This window comes from Perca fluviatilis, chromosome 7, assembly GCF_010015445.1.
Source record: "Perca fluviatilis chromosome 7, GENO_Pfluv_1.0, whole genome shotgun sequence".
Taxonomy (NCBI): Eukaryota; Metazoa; Chordata; class Actinopteri; order Perciformes; family Percidae; genus Perca; species Perca fluviatilis.
The window spans coordinates 39020558-39033781 of NC_053118.1; the positions used below are offsets into that span (position 1 = coordinate 39020558).

The 13224-nt window shown below is 38.4% G+C and overlaps 2 protein-coding genes across 6 annotated transcripts in view; both read left to right on the plus strand.

The window, feature by feature from the left end:
* Window positions 1–13224, plus strand: part of LOC120562999 — a gene marked incomplete in the record, with an annotated part of 504869 nt that overhangs the window by 426513 nt on the left and 65132 nt on the right.
* LOC120563022 (methyltransferase-like protein 27) lies at window positions 253–10277 on the plus strand. Of its 5 annotated transcripts, none has more exons than XM_039807036.1 (7): window positions 256–285; window positions 3701–3749; window positions 3829–3960; window positions 5807–5935; window positions 6681–6816; window positions 8257–8349; window positions 9933–10277. In XM_039807036.1, exons 3-7 carry the CDS (start codon window positions 3853–3855, stop codon window positions 10142–10144), a joined length of 678 nt encoding a protein of 225 aa, XP_039662970.1. In that variant the 5' UTR covers window positions 256–285; window positions 3701–3749; window positions 3829–3852; the 3' UTR covers window positions 10145–10277. The 5 variants fall into 5 exon arrangements, with proteins under 5 accessions (XP_039662969.1, XP_039662970.1, XP_039662971.1 ...); XM_039807038.1 differs by having other exon boundaries at window positions 263–285; window positions 3832–3960; XM_039807035.1 differs by lacking the exon at window positions 3701–3749 and having other exon boundaries at window positions 253–285.

A 13224-nucleotide genomic window follows, 5' to 3' on the forward strand; every position in this document is an offset into this window, starting at 1 on the left:
GCGAAATCCTGGAGGGACTGAATGATATACAGTATGGTGCACTTTTCTTTTACCTTAAAGTTTATTTAAGGACAGGAGCATGAGCTCAGGCCTGCAGGAAGGATTCAGTTAAGGTATTTAAAGTACTGAAGTACATATATTATTTATAAAACATGTCTGAACATGAAGGCCCTAAGCGACCAATCAGGTGCGACCGGCTCCCATCTGCTCATTATATACCATTAACACTGCCCTGATGAATAATCTTGCATCACTACCTGGACTCTCTCACACACACACACACAGGTGAGTACAAACTCTCTCACACACAGCAAGTATTTTGACTTTTTTTTTTTTACCAACTATTTTCTTCAAATGCTTTAAAAATACTGGAATAAAATACCCAAATTCAATGAAAGTAGTGAACTGATTATTTTATTATTATTTAACTTGTGAAAAGACATTTTGGTTGAGAGAAACCCAAATGTCTGCTATAGAAACTTTTAGAAAACGGTTCAGATTTGTCCCGAGTACAACAGGAGGGATAATAAAGTGGATCGCTTTGTGTTTAATTAAGAATTATGAAAACAAAGAACACAAATAACTTTTGTCATGTGGCGCTGATCTTCTTCCGTACAGCATCTCTCTTCATCCATTTAAAGTAACCTTAACCTTCACAGATGTTCCTGCTTTAAACACATTTAATAGTAACTTTCATGATGATGTTATGAGTTTTTCTTTCTTGAAATATTACAACTTTTTATATCCATTAAAAATGGACTGAAAACAGACCAAAAACTAACTGAAAACAGACCAAAAACTAACTGAAAACAGACCAAAAACAGACCAAAAACTAACTGAAAACAGACCAAAAACTAACTGAAAACAGACCAAAAACTAACTGAAAACAGACCAAAAACTGACCAAAACTGACAATAAACTAACTGAAAATGGCCTGAAAACAGACCAAAAAATGACTGAAAACGTCTTTAAAAAGTGATACAGGAAACTTACTAAGTTTTGGTGAAACTGACTGTCAAAATGAATGCACTAAATTAATATATATTATCTATATTTGTTCTGTTATTTTTATACATTGATTCCAAGTGTTACGTTTGCTGATGTGTATTACAGTCGTGTGAAACCCACTCCACCCGTTTGTTCCTGTTTAAGGCGTTCCCAAATACGCCCACGCTTTAATCCGTCCGTGTGCCAAAGGCTTTCACGCTCAACCGGTTCCGTGAGTTCAGCAAATCTCAAAGCTTCGACTGAGAACTGAAACAAAACTGACACAAAAGGGAGCAAAATCTGATAGAAAAGTGACCCAAAAACAGTCTGAAAATTGACCCAAAACTAACCAAAAGTTGACCAAAAACTGACCAAAAACTGACCAAAAACGGACTGAAAACGGACTGAAAACGGACCCCAAACTGACCAGTTTTTAAGGCGTTCCCACTCCCAACTCTCCCGCGTGACGATGGCGTTCACGCTCAACTGGTTCTGTGAGTTCAGCGACTCTCGAAGCCTCGAGGCGCCGCGGGGCTCGGAGGCGTTGGAGGGAAAGACGCCTGAGGCCTAAACTGAGAAAATCTTTAAGTCGCTTTTCGAGACATATTTGTTCCTTTTTCTGTTGCTTTTTTGAATTTCCTATTGTTTTTTATTTATTTATTTTATGTTTTTGTCTTTTCACCTTTTTTTTCACTATTATCAACGTTTTGTCCCTTTTTTTTCTAGACACTTTTTTGAATTTCCTTTTTAACGTTTTTGTTGCTTTCTTTGATCGGTTGTGAAAGTGTTTCAGTGTGAAAATAGTTGATGTCTAAAGGAAGTTTATATAAAGAAGAGAAAGAAGAAAAAGAAGTCAAACTAAATGTCCCTGAGGCCTAAACTAACATGTCTGTTCGGTTACAGATTTTTTTGTGAAATGTTAAACTTGTTTTCACACACAGATGTCAGATAACATGTTTATAGTAGCTGCAGGGAACAGGTGTGTTACCTTGTTTGTTATGTTAGTAGTGCAATACATGGCTGTTGGAATGCTCAATATGTCATTGTGTACTGCATAGGTTATGTGGAAATGTGTAGTTCTTCGTAGACTATTGGGGTTGTGCATTATGTTATTTGTGCAATTCGTACAGGGTTGTTCAATTACAAACTGCCACTGAAGGAGGATTTAATGTGCTTACTATATACGTACCTGTCTAATGTATATGAGAGTATTACTATATACGTACCTGTCTAATGTATATGAGAGTATTACTATATACGTACCTGTCTAATGTATATGAGAGTATTACTATATACGTACCTGTCTAATGTATATGAGAGTATTACTATATACGTACCTGTCTAATGTATATGAGAGTATTACTATATATGTACCTGTCTAATGTATATGAGAGTATTACTATATACGTACCTGTCTAATGTATATGAGAGTATTACTATATACGTACCTGTCTAATGTATATGAGAGTATTACTATATACGTACCTGTCTAATGTATATGAGAGTATTACTATATATGTACCTGTCTAATGTATATGAGAGTATTACTATATAGGGACCTGTCTAATGTATATGAGAGTATTACTATATAGGGACCTGTCTAATGTATATGAGAGCATTACTATATAGGTACCTGTCTAATGTATATGAGAGTATTACTATATAGGGACCTGTCTAATGTATATGAGAGTATTACTATATAGGGACCTGTCTAATGTATATGAGAGCATTACTATATATGTACCTGTCTAATGTATATGAGAGTATTACTATATAGGGACCTCTCTAATGTATATGAGAGCATTACTATATAGGGACCTGTCTAATGTATATGAGAGTATTACTATATAGGGACCTGTCTAATGTATATGAGAGCATTACTATATAGGGACCTGTCTAATGTATATGAGAGCATTACTATATAGGTACCTGTCTAATGTATATGAGAGTATTACTATATAGGGACCTGTCTAATGTATATGAGAGTATTACTATATAGGGACCTGTCTAATGTATATGAGAGTATTACTATATAGGGACCTCTCTAAGGTATATGAGAGCATTACTATATAGGTACCTGTCTAATGTATATGAGAGTATTACTATATAGGGACCTGTCTAATGTATATGAGAGTATTACTATATAGGGACCTGTCTAATGTATATGAGAGTATTACTATATAGGGACCTCTCTAATGTATATGAGAGCATTACTATATAGGGACCTGTCTAATGTATATGAGAGTATTACTATATAGGGACCTGTCTAATGTATATGAGAGTATTACTATATAGGAACCTGTCTAATGTATATGAGAGTATTACTATATAGGTACCTGTCTAATGTATATGAGAGTATTACTATATAGGTACCTGTCTAATGTATATGAGAGTATTACTATATAGGGACCTGTCTAATGTATATGAGAGTATTACTATATAGGGACCTGTCTAATGTATATGAGAGTATTACTATATAGGGACCTGTCTAATGTATATGAGAGTATTACTATATACGGACCTGTCTAATGTATAGAGAGTATTACTATATAGGGACCTGTCTAATGTATAGTGAGTGTATATTTTTTTTTTTTTTTTTTTTTTTTTTTTTTTTTTTTTTTTTTTTTATATATTTTTTTTTTTTTTTTAAAGAGAGTTTATGTGTTGCAGTGTTTGGAGATGCTTATTTTCTGTATTTTGTGTCTTTGTAAAGCTGCCGAACGGAAAGAGTCCAAAACATATTTCCCTTCGGTGACAATAAAGTATATCCTATCTTATCTTTTCTTACCTGCATTCCTGTGTTGTCCACATGTAAGTAGATGCTGAATGTTTCTCCTCCAGCAGGTTTGATGTTGTGTCCTCATCATGTCAGACGGCAGCAGAACTGTAAACGATGTGAAGACCTTTCTCAAGTCCTACAGAGACGTTGAGAGGATGAAGTTCTACGACCAATGGGCCGAGACGTACGAACAGGTCAGTGGACACAAGCTCATCCTCGCTGATCCAGTTCTCATTAACCAATTGTACAAAAAGCTAATTAATTAATCCTCAGAAGTCTGAGGGCATTTTTCTTGATTTTTACATATCTTCTCAAATTCAAATATGATGGGTGTTTGCATATAACTTTGCTTTGTCTTGCATATCCAGAATCAGAATCAGAAAGGGCTTTATTGCCAAGTATGTTTTTTGCACATACAAGGAATTTGTCATGGTGTTGTTGGTGCATTAGTGTTAATTTCGTCAAACGAGACTAAATATGTTCGTCAACAACCTTTTTTTCCATGACTAAGATGAGATGATGACGAGACTAGGTCAATGTCCATAAACGCTGACTACGACTAAATTAACATGCATTATTGTTGATGAAAAAACACGAGACTAAAATGTTTTGCATAAAATAAAAACTAAGATAAAATTTCTCTTCATTTTCGTCTACAATCGTCTCTACTTTTCCATCATGAGATAGAATATTCAGCTTTTACTAGTGTTGGGTACCGAGACCCGGTGCTAATATGGCACAGACAGGTGCCTTAGCGACCGTTATCTACCGGACCGAATAGCAACGTGGATTTCGGTGCCACTTAAATGCCTGCGCTTCTCTCTGATGCTCCTAAACGGACGTTAGAAGCAACAGAAACATCGCTGCACGGGGCGCTAGTTAACACTACACTTGGCAGTAGGTAATGTTAGCATACCCTTAGCTAGTTAACACTACACTTGGCAGTAGGTAATGTTAGCATACCCTTAGCTAGTTAACACTACACTTGGCAGTAGGTAATGTTAGCATACCCTTAGCTAGTTAACACTACACTTGGCAGTAGGTAATGTTAGCCTACCGTTAGCTAGTTAACACTACACTTGGCAGTAGGTAATGTTAGCCTACCGTTAGCTAGCAGCTTTGAGGTGAGAATGCACAAGGCGCTCAAAGGACTTCATAACCACAGAGGTCAGGTCGACGGGTCTGAAGTCGTTACATCCTGTGGTCCTTGGCTTCGTGGGAACAGGGATGATGGTTGAGGTCTTGAAGCAGGCTGGCATGTGGCATGTCTCCAGTGGGGTGTTGAAAATGTCTGTGAACACTGGAGAGCTGGTCAGGGCAGTGCTTCAAGCTGGATGGGGAGACAGCATCCGGCCCCGCAGCTTTGTGGGGGTTCTGTCTCCTGAAGAGTTTGTTGACGTCTCTCATTGATGGAAAGAGTCATTACTGGGGTGTGAGGGGGGGTGGAGGTGGAGACCTTTAGAGAGGGCATTGGTGGGGGAGGTGGAGGTGATGCACAGTGGCTGTGTCATGGGGGATGGTTTCAGGACTGTCCTTTTGTCTTTCAAAGCGACAGTAGAACTTATTCAGGTCGTTGGCTAGGCTTCGGTCATTGAAGGAGGAGTGGGGGGGCTGTGGGCTTGTAGCTGGTGATCAGTTTGAGCCTTCCAGACAGACACAGAGTCGTTAGTTCAGAACTGGTGCTGGACTTTCTCAGAGTACAGTAGTTTAGCCGTTCTCACTGCCTTCTTAAACTTGTATTTCGCCTCTTTAATTCTGTCTTTGTCCCCACTCCTGAAAGACCTTCCTCCACAGAGCTGCGGAGGAAGGTCTGGCTAGCATTCCTGGAGCTCTGGTAGCTGTGAATCATCGGTAAATAACATACAAAAGTAGACAATTCATAGTTCTCAGTCTCACTACTTTTCTTCCTTCCTCCTCTAAATCTACACATAACAATCCCACTTACATCACATGTGTTGTCTCAAGCCTACTTAATTACAATTTTCATTCTCACACCATCTCATGTATACAGAACAGTTTACACCTTTCTTTTTAAAACAGGATTGCAACCTGATGGGATACAGAGCGCCACATCAGACGGTAGACTTCCTGAATGCCAACATCTCTGGGAGTCGTGAGCAGGTTCTGGTTCTGGACGTGGCCTGTGGATCTGGATGGGTTGCTAAACTGGTGAGACAAAACCTTCTCACTTAAACTTCCCGAGGTCTAAGGTCATTTACTCAATGTTTATATATCTTCTCATATTCACCTTTTATCCCTCCTGTTGACCTCGGGTCATATTTGACCCGTTTTCAAAGTTTCTATATCAGAAATATGGGTTTCTTTCAACTGAATTGCACCAAAATAATGTGGATGGTTCCCTACAATGCTCTTCACAAGTGAAATATGATAACATGATAACAAATGTTGCTGGACGATAAATTGTCCCTGAAATTATTGCGATAAACGATAATATTGTCGTTCTGAGACCATTTTCATCTAATATAATGATAATGGCATAATAATAATGCAGGTACACCTTTTCAAAGATCAATAAACATTTATTTCTAAAGAACATTTAACAATGGAACTGGAAGACATTTTAAATATCCACAATAAATGAACAAAACAACCAAAAACAAGTTTTAATTTTGACCCGGGAGGACAGCACAAGGGTTACATATCTTCTTATATTTACCTTTTAAGAGGATATGCATATGACAAATATATAAATAATGCACGTTTCATATCAAAATGTTCAGAACAAACTCAGCTTTCTGTAAAGTGAGGCCCAAATCTGTCCCAGAGCAACATGTGAAGAGACAATTTGGTTCTCTTCAAACCATAGGCCTACCTTTCCTCATGTGGACACGAGGGTTAAGAGATCTAGATCTAGTCATAGTTACTGTAGTTGGTCCTATCTTCCTGTTGATAGATGGCTGAACTGGGCTTCAGGAACTTTGTGGGAGTGGACGGCAGTAAAGGGATGCTGGAACAAGCTGCAAAGACCTGCCTCTATCAGGACCTCAGACTGGCCTTACTGGGAACAGAACCACTGCCTGCACAGACTGGTACTCACACTTCATACACACACACACACACACACACACACACACACACACACACACACACACACACACACACACACACACACACACACACACACACACACACACACACACACACACACACACACACTTGGACACAGATGAAAAACCTTTGAATTCAGCCCGTTACAGCTAATGCTGTAGGATCCCTACAGAGATAGACCTTTTAGTTAAAGAGTAAAATCCTTTTAGTTTAACCCTTAAGGGCAAGCATAAATACATTTAATGGAAAAATTATTCATTGCTATTTTTTTTTTATGTATCTAGACTAAATGACACAAGTTCTCCCTAGATACATTACCCATTTAGGGTAACATTTTGCATTGTATTATTTTATTACAGTTCATATGCCAACTTTTAAAACATTTCATAAACAATTAATTAGCTAAATTATTTCATTTTATCCATACACAACATTAGAAAAAATTGGAAAAAACAGAACTTTATTTCCCAAGATGCATTGTCCATGTAGATTATACATTTTACATTTCATAACTTTTTAAATAGTTCATGTGCCAATGTTTATAACACCTTTTTGTCTGTTTTTTATTTTTTATTTTATACCATCTTCACCGTGGTGCCCCACACCAGATATATTCTACGGGCAATGGAAGCTGTTTCTTGTACTGTAGAAACTGCTGACAGAAAAATTCCCTGACAACATGTGTACACTGGTGAATTCATCAATAGTACATTATTGAGAGTAAAATAAAAAGTAATCAATGTTGCACACCTTTATCCTATTTAATATCTGTAGAGAACAGGCCTAAAAACATAAGTATATATATCTGTGAGTGATCAGCCCTGTTAAATACCCTTATATGGGCAATGTATTCAACAGGAAACAGGCATTCAATGCCTGATTACCAAAGTTGTGAGAAGATAATTTAAAAAATATCCACAGGAACATGTAAAACTATCTTTAAAAACTATTTTCTAAAACAAAATCACTCTAAAATATCATAATCGTGAATAATATAACAACACTTACCTCATGGCCAGTGTCTTTGTCCACATATGCTGCCATCTGTTTAAGTTTAATGACTAATGTTAACTAGCATGTTAGTGATCAGTAATGACTAATGTTAACTAGCATGTTAGTGATCAGTAATTAGCCTGTGTCTATGTTATCTCCTTACATATACCTACGCTCTCCGTCTCTGTAAGATTGGGAATGATTGAGATTTCTCTCGGCACAGCTACCAGAAGACTTCACACTTTCAGACAGGTTGCTCACGTCACATCTACGTCTTCAAGCTCAGCTGGAGGCTGCTCAGTAACGCTCAGCCAGCACCGGGAAAGAGACTTCTGACATCCTTCACTGGTCTCAGTCCAGAGACACAGGATCTGGTGGTTTCTGGAGACACAGAGACAAGCTAACACCTCCTCCTCCTGTGGTTTCAGATGCATTTGACGTGGTGATGATTGTCGGTGCTTTACGTGATAGTTTCGTTCCAGTCAGCGTTGTGAGGGAGCTCTGCTACGCTGCCAAACCAGGTAACCACCAACTTACATAAATTCTGAGATAGCCACCACCAGGGATTGTTGTTAATGTTACAAAAGTGTCTGGAAGCAGCCTGGCAATGCAATTCATCTGGGCAAATCCATCAGATATCAGAATCAGAATCAGAAAATGTTTTATTGTTACCATGAGTACACTCAGAAGTTTGCCTTGGTGAAAGGTGCATACATAAACAAACATATTAAACATTAAAGCTATAGTGCGTAGTTTCTGTCTCCTCCATGAGGAATTCTAAGTAATGACAACAACACTGTTGGCACGTCCACATGATCCAAGCCTACAGTGATCATGCAACCCACCCCGCCCCCCTCTCCTCCACACAGCTGCTAGTAGCCAAGGAGGAAATGGAGGATAAGACTCGCTCCGACAATGCTCATTAAATATGTATAAAAGTGTAAAAAACATCTGAGAATCTGAGACATAAAATAGTGCAGAAGTTAAAATAAAACGTAAAAACAAATGTATATACTCTGTTCTGATTGGCTGCAGGGTGTCTATAAAAAAAGTGTTATAGGACACCAGCTCAAGTGAAAATGACTGTTTAGCATTCTAAATTAAAGTGGCCATATTATGCTAATTTTTAGGTTCATAATTGTATTTTGAGGTTGTACCAGAATAGGTTTACATAGTTTAATTTTCAAAAAACACCATATTTTTGTTGTACTGCACGTTGCTACAGCTAGTAGACCTCTCAACTTCTGTAACATCTTTGTTGTCAGTCGAACATGCTCAGTAGCTAGGTAAGGACTACATGCTCAGTAGCTAGGTTAGGACTACATGAGCTAGCTAGCTGTTTCTCCAACTTCGGCCTGTACAAGGCAGGATTAGCCGGGAGACTTCTTCTAAATGAGGGCGCACTTCCAACTTTGCGTGGAATACCTGCAGAACAGGGACATGTAAGTAGTTCTATACAATTTATTTTGTAGATTAGAGTGAATTTGTGTGTGTTGTAGCAGTGTTTTGCTATTGAGAACGAGCTAGCATGCTAAGGGTTAGCCCCCTAGCCCCCTCGTCTCAGCTAGTGACGTAGAAAGCCGTGCAGATTTTGACCAGCTCACCAGGAGACTGAAGGCAGGACACATTCAGAAACCGTATCTCACTCAGAACACCATGGATGTTTTTTTCCAAGTGTGTATGTGTGTGAAAGCACCAGAGACACAAAATAACACCCCAAATCCCAGAAAAAGTTTTTCATAATATGGGCACTTTAATGCGCTACATTAAAAGAAAAAGGAAATGTGAATCTGATATTTCCAATACTGTCTTCTGCTTCAGTGCCTTGTCCTCTGAACAATGGCTTAAATGTAACGGACGTTCATTAATATCATAAGTTATATAAAAGTTACGCACTAAAGCTTTAATATGAAATAAACAATAAATACAGAAAAATAAATATACTGTTGCATAAGATAAAAGAGGCTGTATGGGTTGAGTGCAGAATTGCAAAAAATATATAATATGTGCAATGGGTGGATGTAAAGTCCAGGATGAGGACACTATACACTCTCATACTATAATTCTTTTCTTCTTTAATACTTGTATATATTCCTTCCTGCAGGAGGCTACGTCTGCATGTCGAGAGTGGACCCAAAGTCGGAGTCTGGAGACAAATACAAGGTGTGTTTGGAGAAAGAGCTGCAGCTGATGGAGGACGAGGGACTGTGGACCCGTGTGATCAGCCAAGAGATGGACAGATACATGATGGATGTTTATTTAGATGACCAATACCTCTATGGGACCATGTACCTTTACAGGAAGTCACTCAATTAGTCTGAATGCATTCATACAATGTCCCATCTTTTGATCATTGTATTTTACATCTGAATTTGGTATATTGAATTTCTTTACGTCAAATTTTTGGTTTTGAATTATTGAACTTAGACAAATAAAGGTGTGAAAATTAGTTGTTTTTTCAGAGGCAAAATAATTCAGATACATAATTTCAATGCATGAATATTCAGAAAATGCAGGGTAACATTTTATAATAACCAATAGATGGTAAATTGATAGTTAATTAATCTTTAGTTTATTGTCATTTAACTGTCAGCAAACAGTCATTTTACAGTTAACAAATAATGAAATTATAATTAATAATGTTTACTAATTATTAATAGTGCTGTTAATTAACAGATTTTTGTTACACACATTATATCCCTCATATACTATATTAGGAATCTGGTAATGATTAAAAAATATTTGTAAACCTTTAGAAACCATTTTTAAAACATCTATAAACATTACATAGATATATGGACCAGATATTCCCAACACTTTGTTAAGGGTTACTAGTGGCTTTGTAAACCGTCTATAAACAGTGTCTGGATGGTTATTATAAAGTTGCAACAGAGGACTGTAATACCTTGTTAAATAGTTAATAAATACTTTGTAAACCATCTATAAACATTATCTGGATGGCTATTGTAAAGTTGCGACTGATGTTTTTCATAGTAAGTTATTGGTTAGTAAATGCTTGGTGAAGCAATGATGAATTTTTTGCCCATCATTAAATTATATAAAAAGATTACCTATATACATACATATATATGTACACATATATACACCGCGTTCCAAATTATTATGCAAATGTCCCATCCTCCCCTGACCTCAACCCTATTGAGAACCTTTGGAGCATCCTCAAGCAAAAGATCTATGAGGGTGGGAGGCAGTTTGCATTAAAACAGCAGCTCTGGGAGGCACATTCTGACATCCTGCAAAGAAATTCAAACAGAAACTCTCAATGAACTCACAAGTTCAATGGATGCAAGACTTGTGAAGGTGATATCAGATTTCAGTAAATATGACATCCTAATGCTGCAAATTCAGCAAATTACCATGTTCAGTTCTTAACAACCTATAAAATGCTTTGAAACTCTAGTTTTTTTATTTTGGTGGTTTGTTCTATGAAATTCGACTTATACCGTAACGGTTGGTGAATTAAAAATTATACTGACTCATTTGCATTGACTATTACTATTAAGGAAAATCAGTGTAACATACATTTGCATAATAATTTGGAACATGGAGTACACATACAAATATAAATATTTACACACACATTATATATATATATATTATATATATATATATATATAATGATATGTATATATATATATATATATATATATATATATATATATATATATATATATATATATATATATATATATATATACACATACAGTACAGGCCAAAAGTTTGGACACACCTTCTCATTCAATGCCTTTCCTTTATTTTCATGACTATTTACATTGTAGATTCTCACTGAAGGCATCAAAACTATGAATGAACACACATGGAATTATGTACTTAACAAAAAAGTGTGAAATAACTGAAAACATTTCTTATATTTTAGATTCCTAAATCTATAATCTAACCAGCCTGTTCTCATGAACCAAATGTCCAAAAGTTAAGCTCTATAACCCTAACCCAAGCCCTATAATTCGTATGATTTCCATGTTTTGTTGTTGTTGTCAGCACCACGTTGAATGCTGCTCTATAACAACGTGGCTGCAGTTGTGTCAGTTTAATTCAATTCAATTTTATTTATAGTATCAAATCATAACAAGAGTTATCTTGAGACACTTTATAGATAGAGTAGGTCTAGACCACACTACAATTTACAAAAAAAACAACAATTCCAGTAACCCAGGCTCTTGGTAGGAGGTGTCTGACGGTGCCGGTTGGGGGTGTGATGAACAGTAGAAATAATAGTCATAATAAAGATTATGGATCAGTGACTAGAAATAGTAGTTATAGTAGTTCATGGAGTAGCAGGGTACTGCTGGACGTAGCAGGACGTAGCAGGGCGTCGAGCAGGACCGAGGTGCCACCCTAATCAAAGGAAAACTGCGGGAAGAGAAAACATAAGGACTCTGGGGACTCTGTGCCTAAACTTAACTTTCGTGGCCTCATAACTCTCACTCTTTCTTTCCTAAACCGTAATCTCGGCTCACAGTCACCTGTTCTCAGGTAACTGAACCACACTGATACACCGAGCTGTGATGGAGGTCTGTGGACCGAGCTGTGATGGAGGTCTGGAGTCCGAGCTGTGATGGAGGTCTGTGGACCGAGCTGTGATGGAGGTCTGTAGACCGAGCTGTGATGGAGGTCTGTGGACCGAGCTGTGATGGACCGAGCTGTGATGGAGGTCTGGGGACCGAGCTGTGATGGAGGTCTGGGGACTGAGCTGTGATGGAGGTCTGTGGACCGAGCTGTGATGGAGGTCTGTAGACCGAGCTGTGATGGAGGTCTGTGGACCGAGCTGTGATGGAGGTCTGTAGACCGAGCTGTGATGGAGGTCTGTGGACCGAGCTGTGATGGAGGTCTGTGGACCGAGCTGTGATGGAGGTCTGGGGACCGAGCTGTGATGGAGGTCTGGGGACCGAGCTGTGATGGAGGTCTGGGGACCGAGCTGTGATGGAGGTCTGTGGACCGAGCTGTGATGGAGGTCTGTGGACCGAGCTGTGATGGAGGTCTGGGGACCGAGCTGTGATGGAGGTCTGGGGACCGAGCTGTGATGGAGGTCTCAAAGCTCTGCAACTGATGTCATGTGACACATTCTCACGCCCAACCCGTAAAATAAGGACGTTCGGTCAGGAGCCTTTCTCGTTCTCGTTGACGTTAAAAGTCTCCTTTAGCGTCTCATGTAAACGTGCTTGGTCGCCACTATTGCCAAGCGGGGGAGGACGCCTCACACGCTGGGAGACGGCCGCGGGTGAAGCGCGAAAATAACAGAATCGCGGAGGTTGGGTTTAGGAGAAAATCAACGGGGAAAGGACGCCTCAAAAGCCGGGAAACGCAGGCCGGAGACGGGGAAACAAAAACGCCACATGTGGGACGCGAACCCAAGT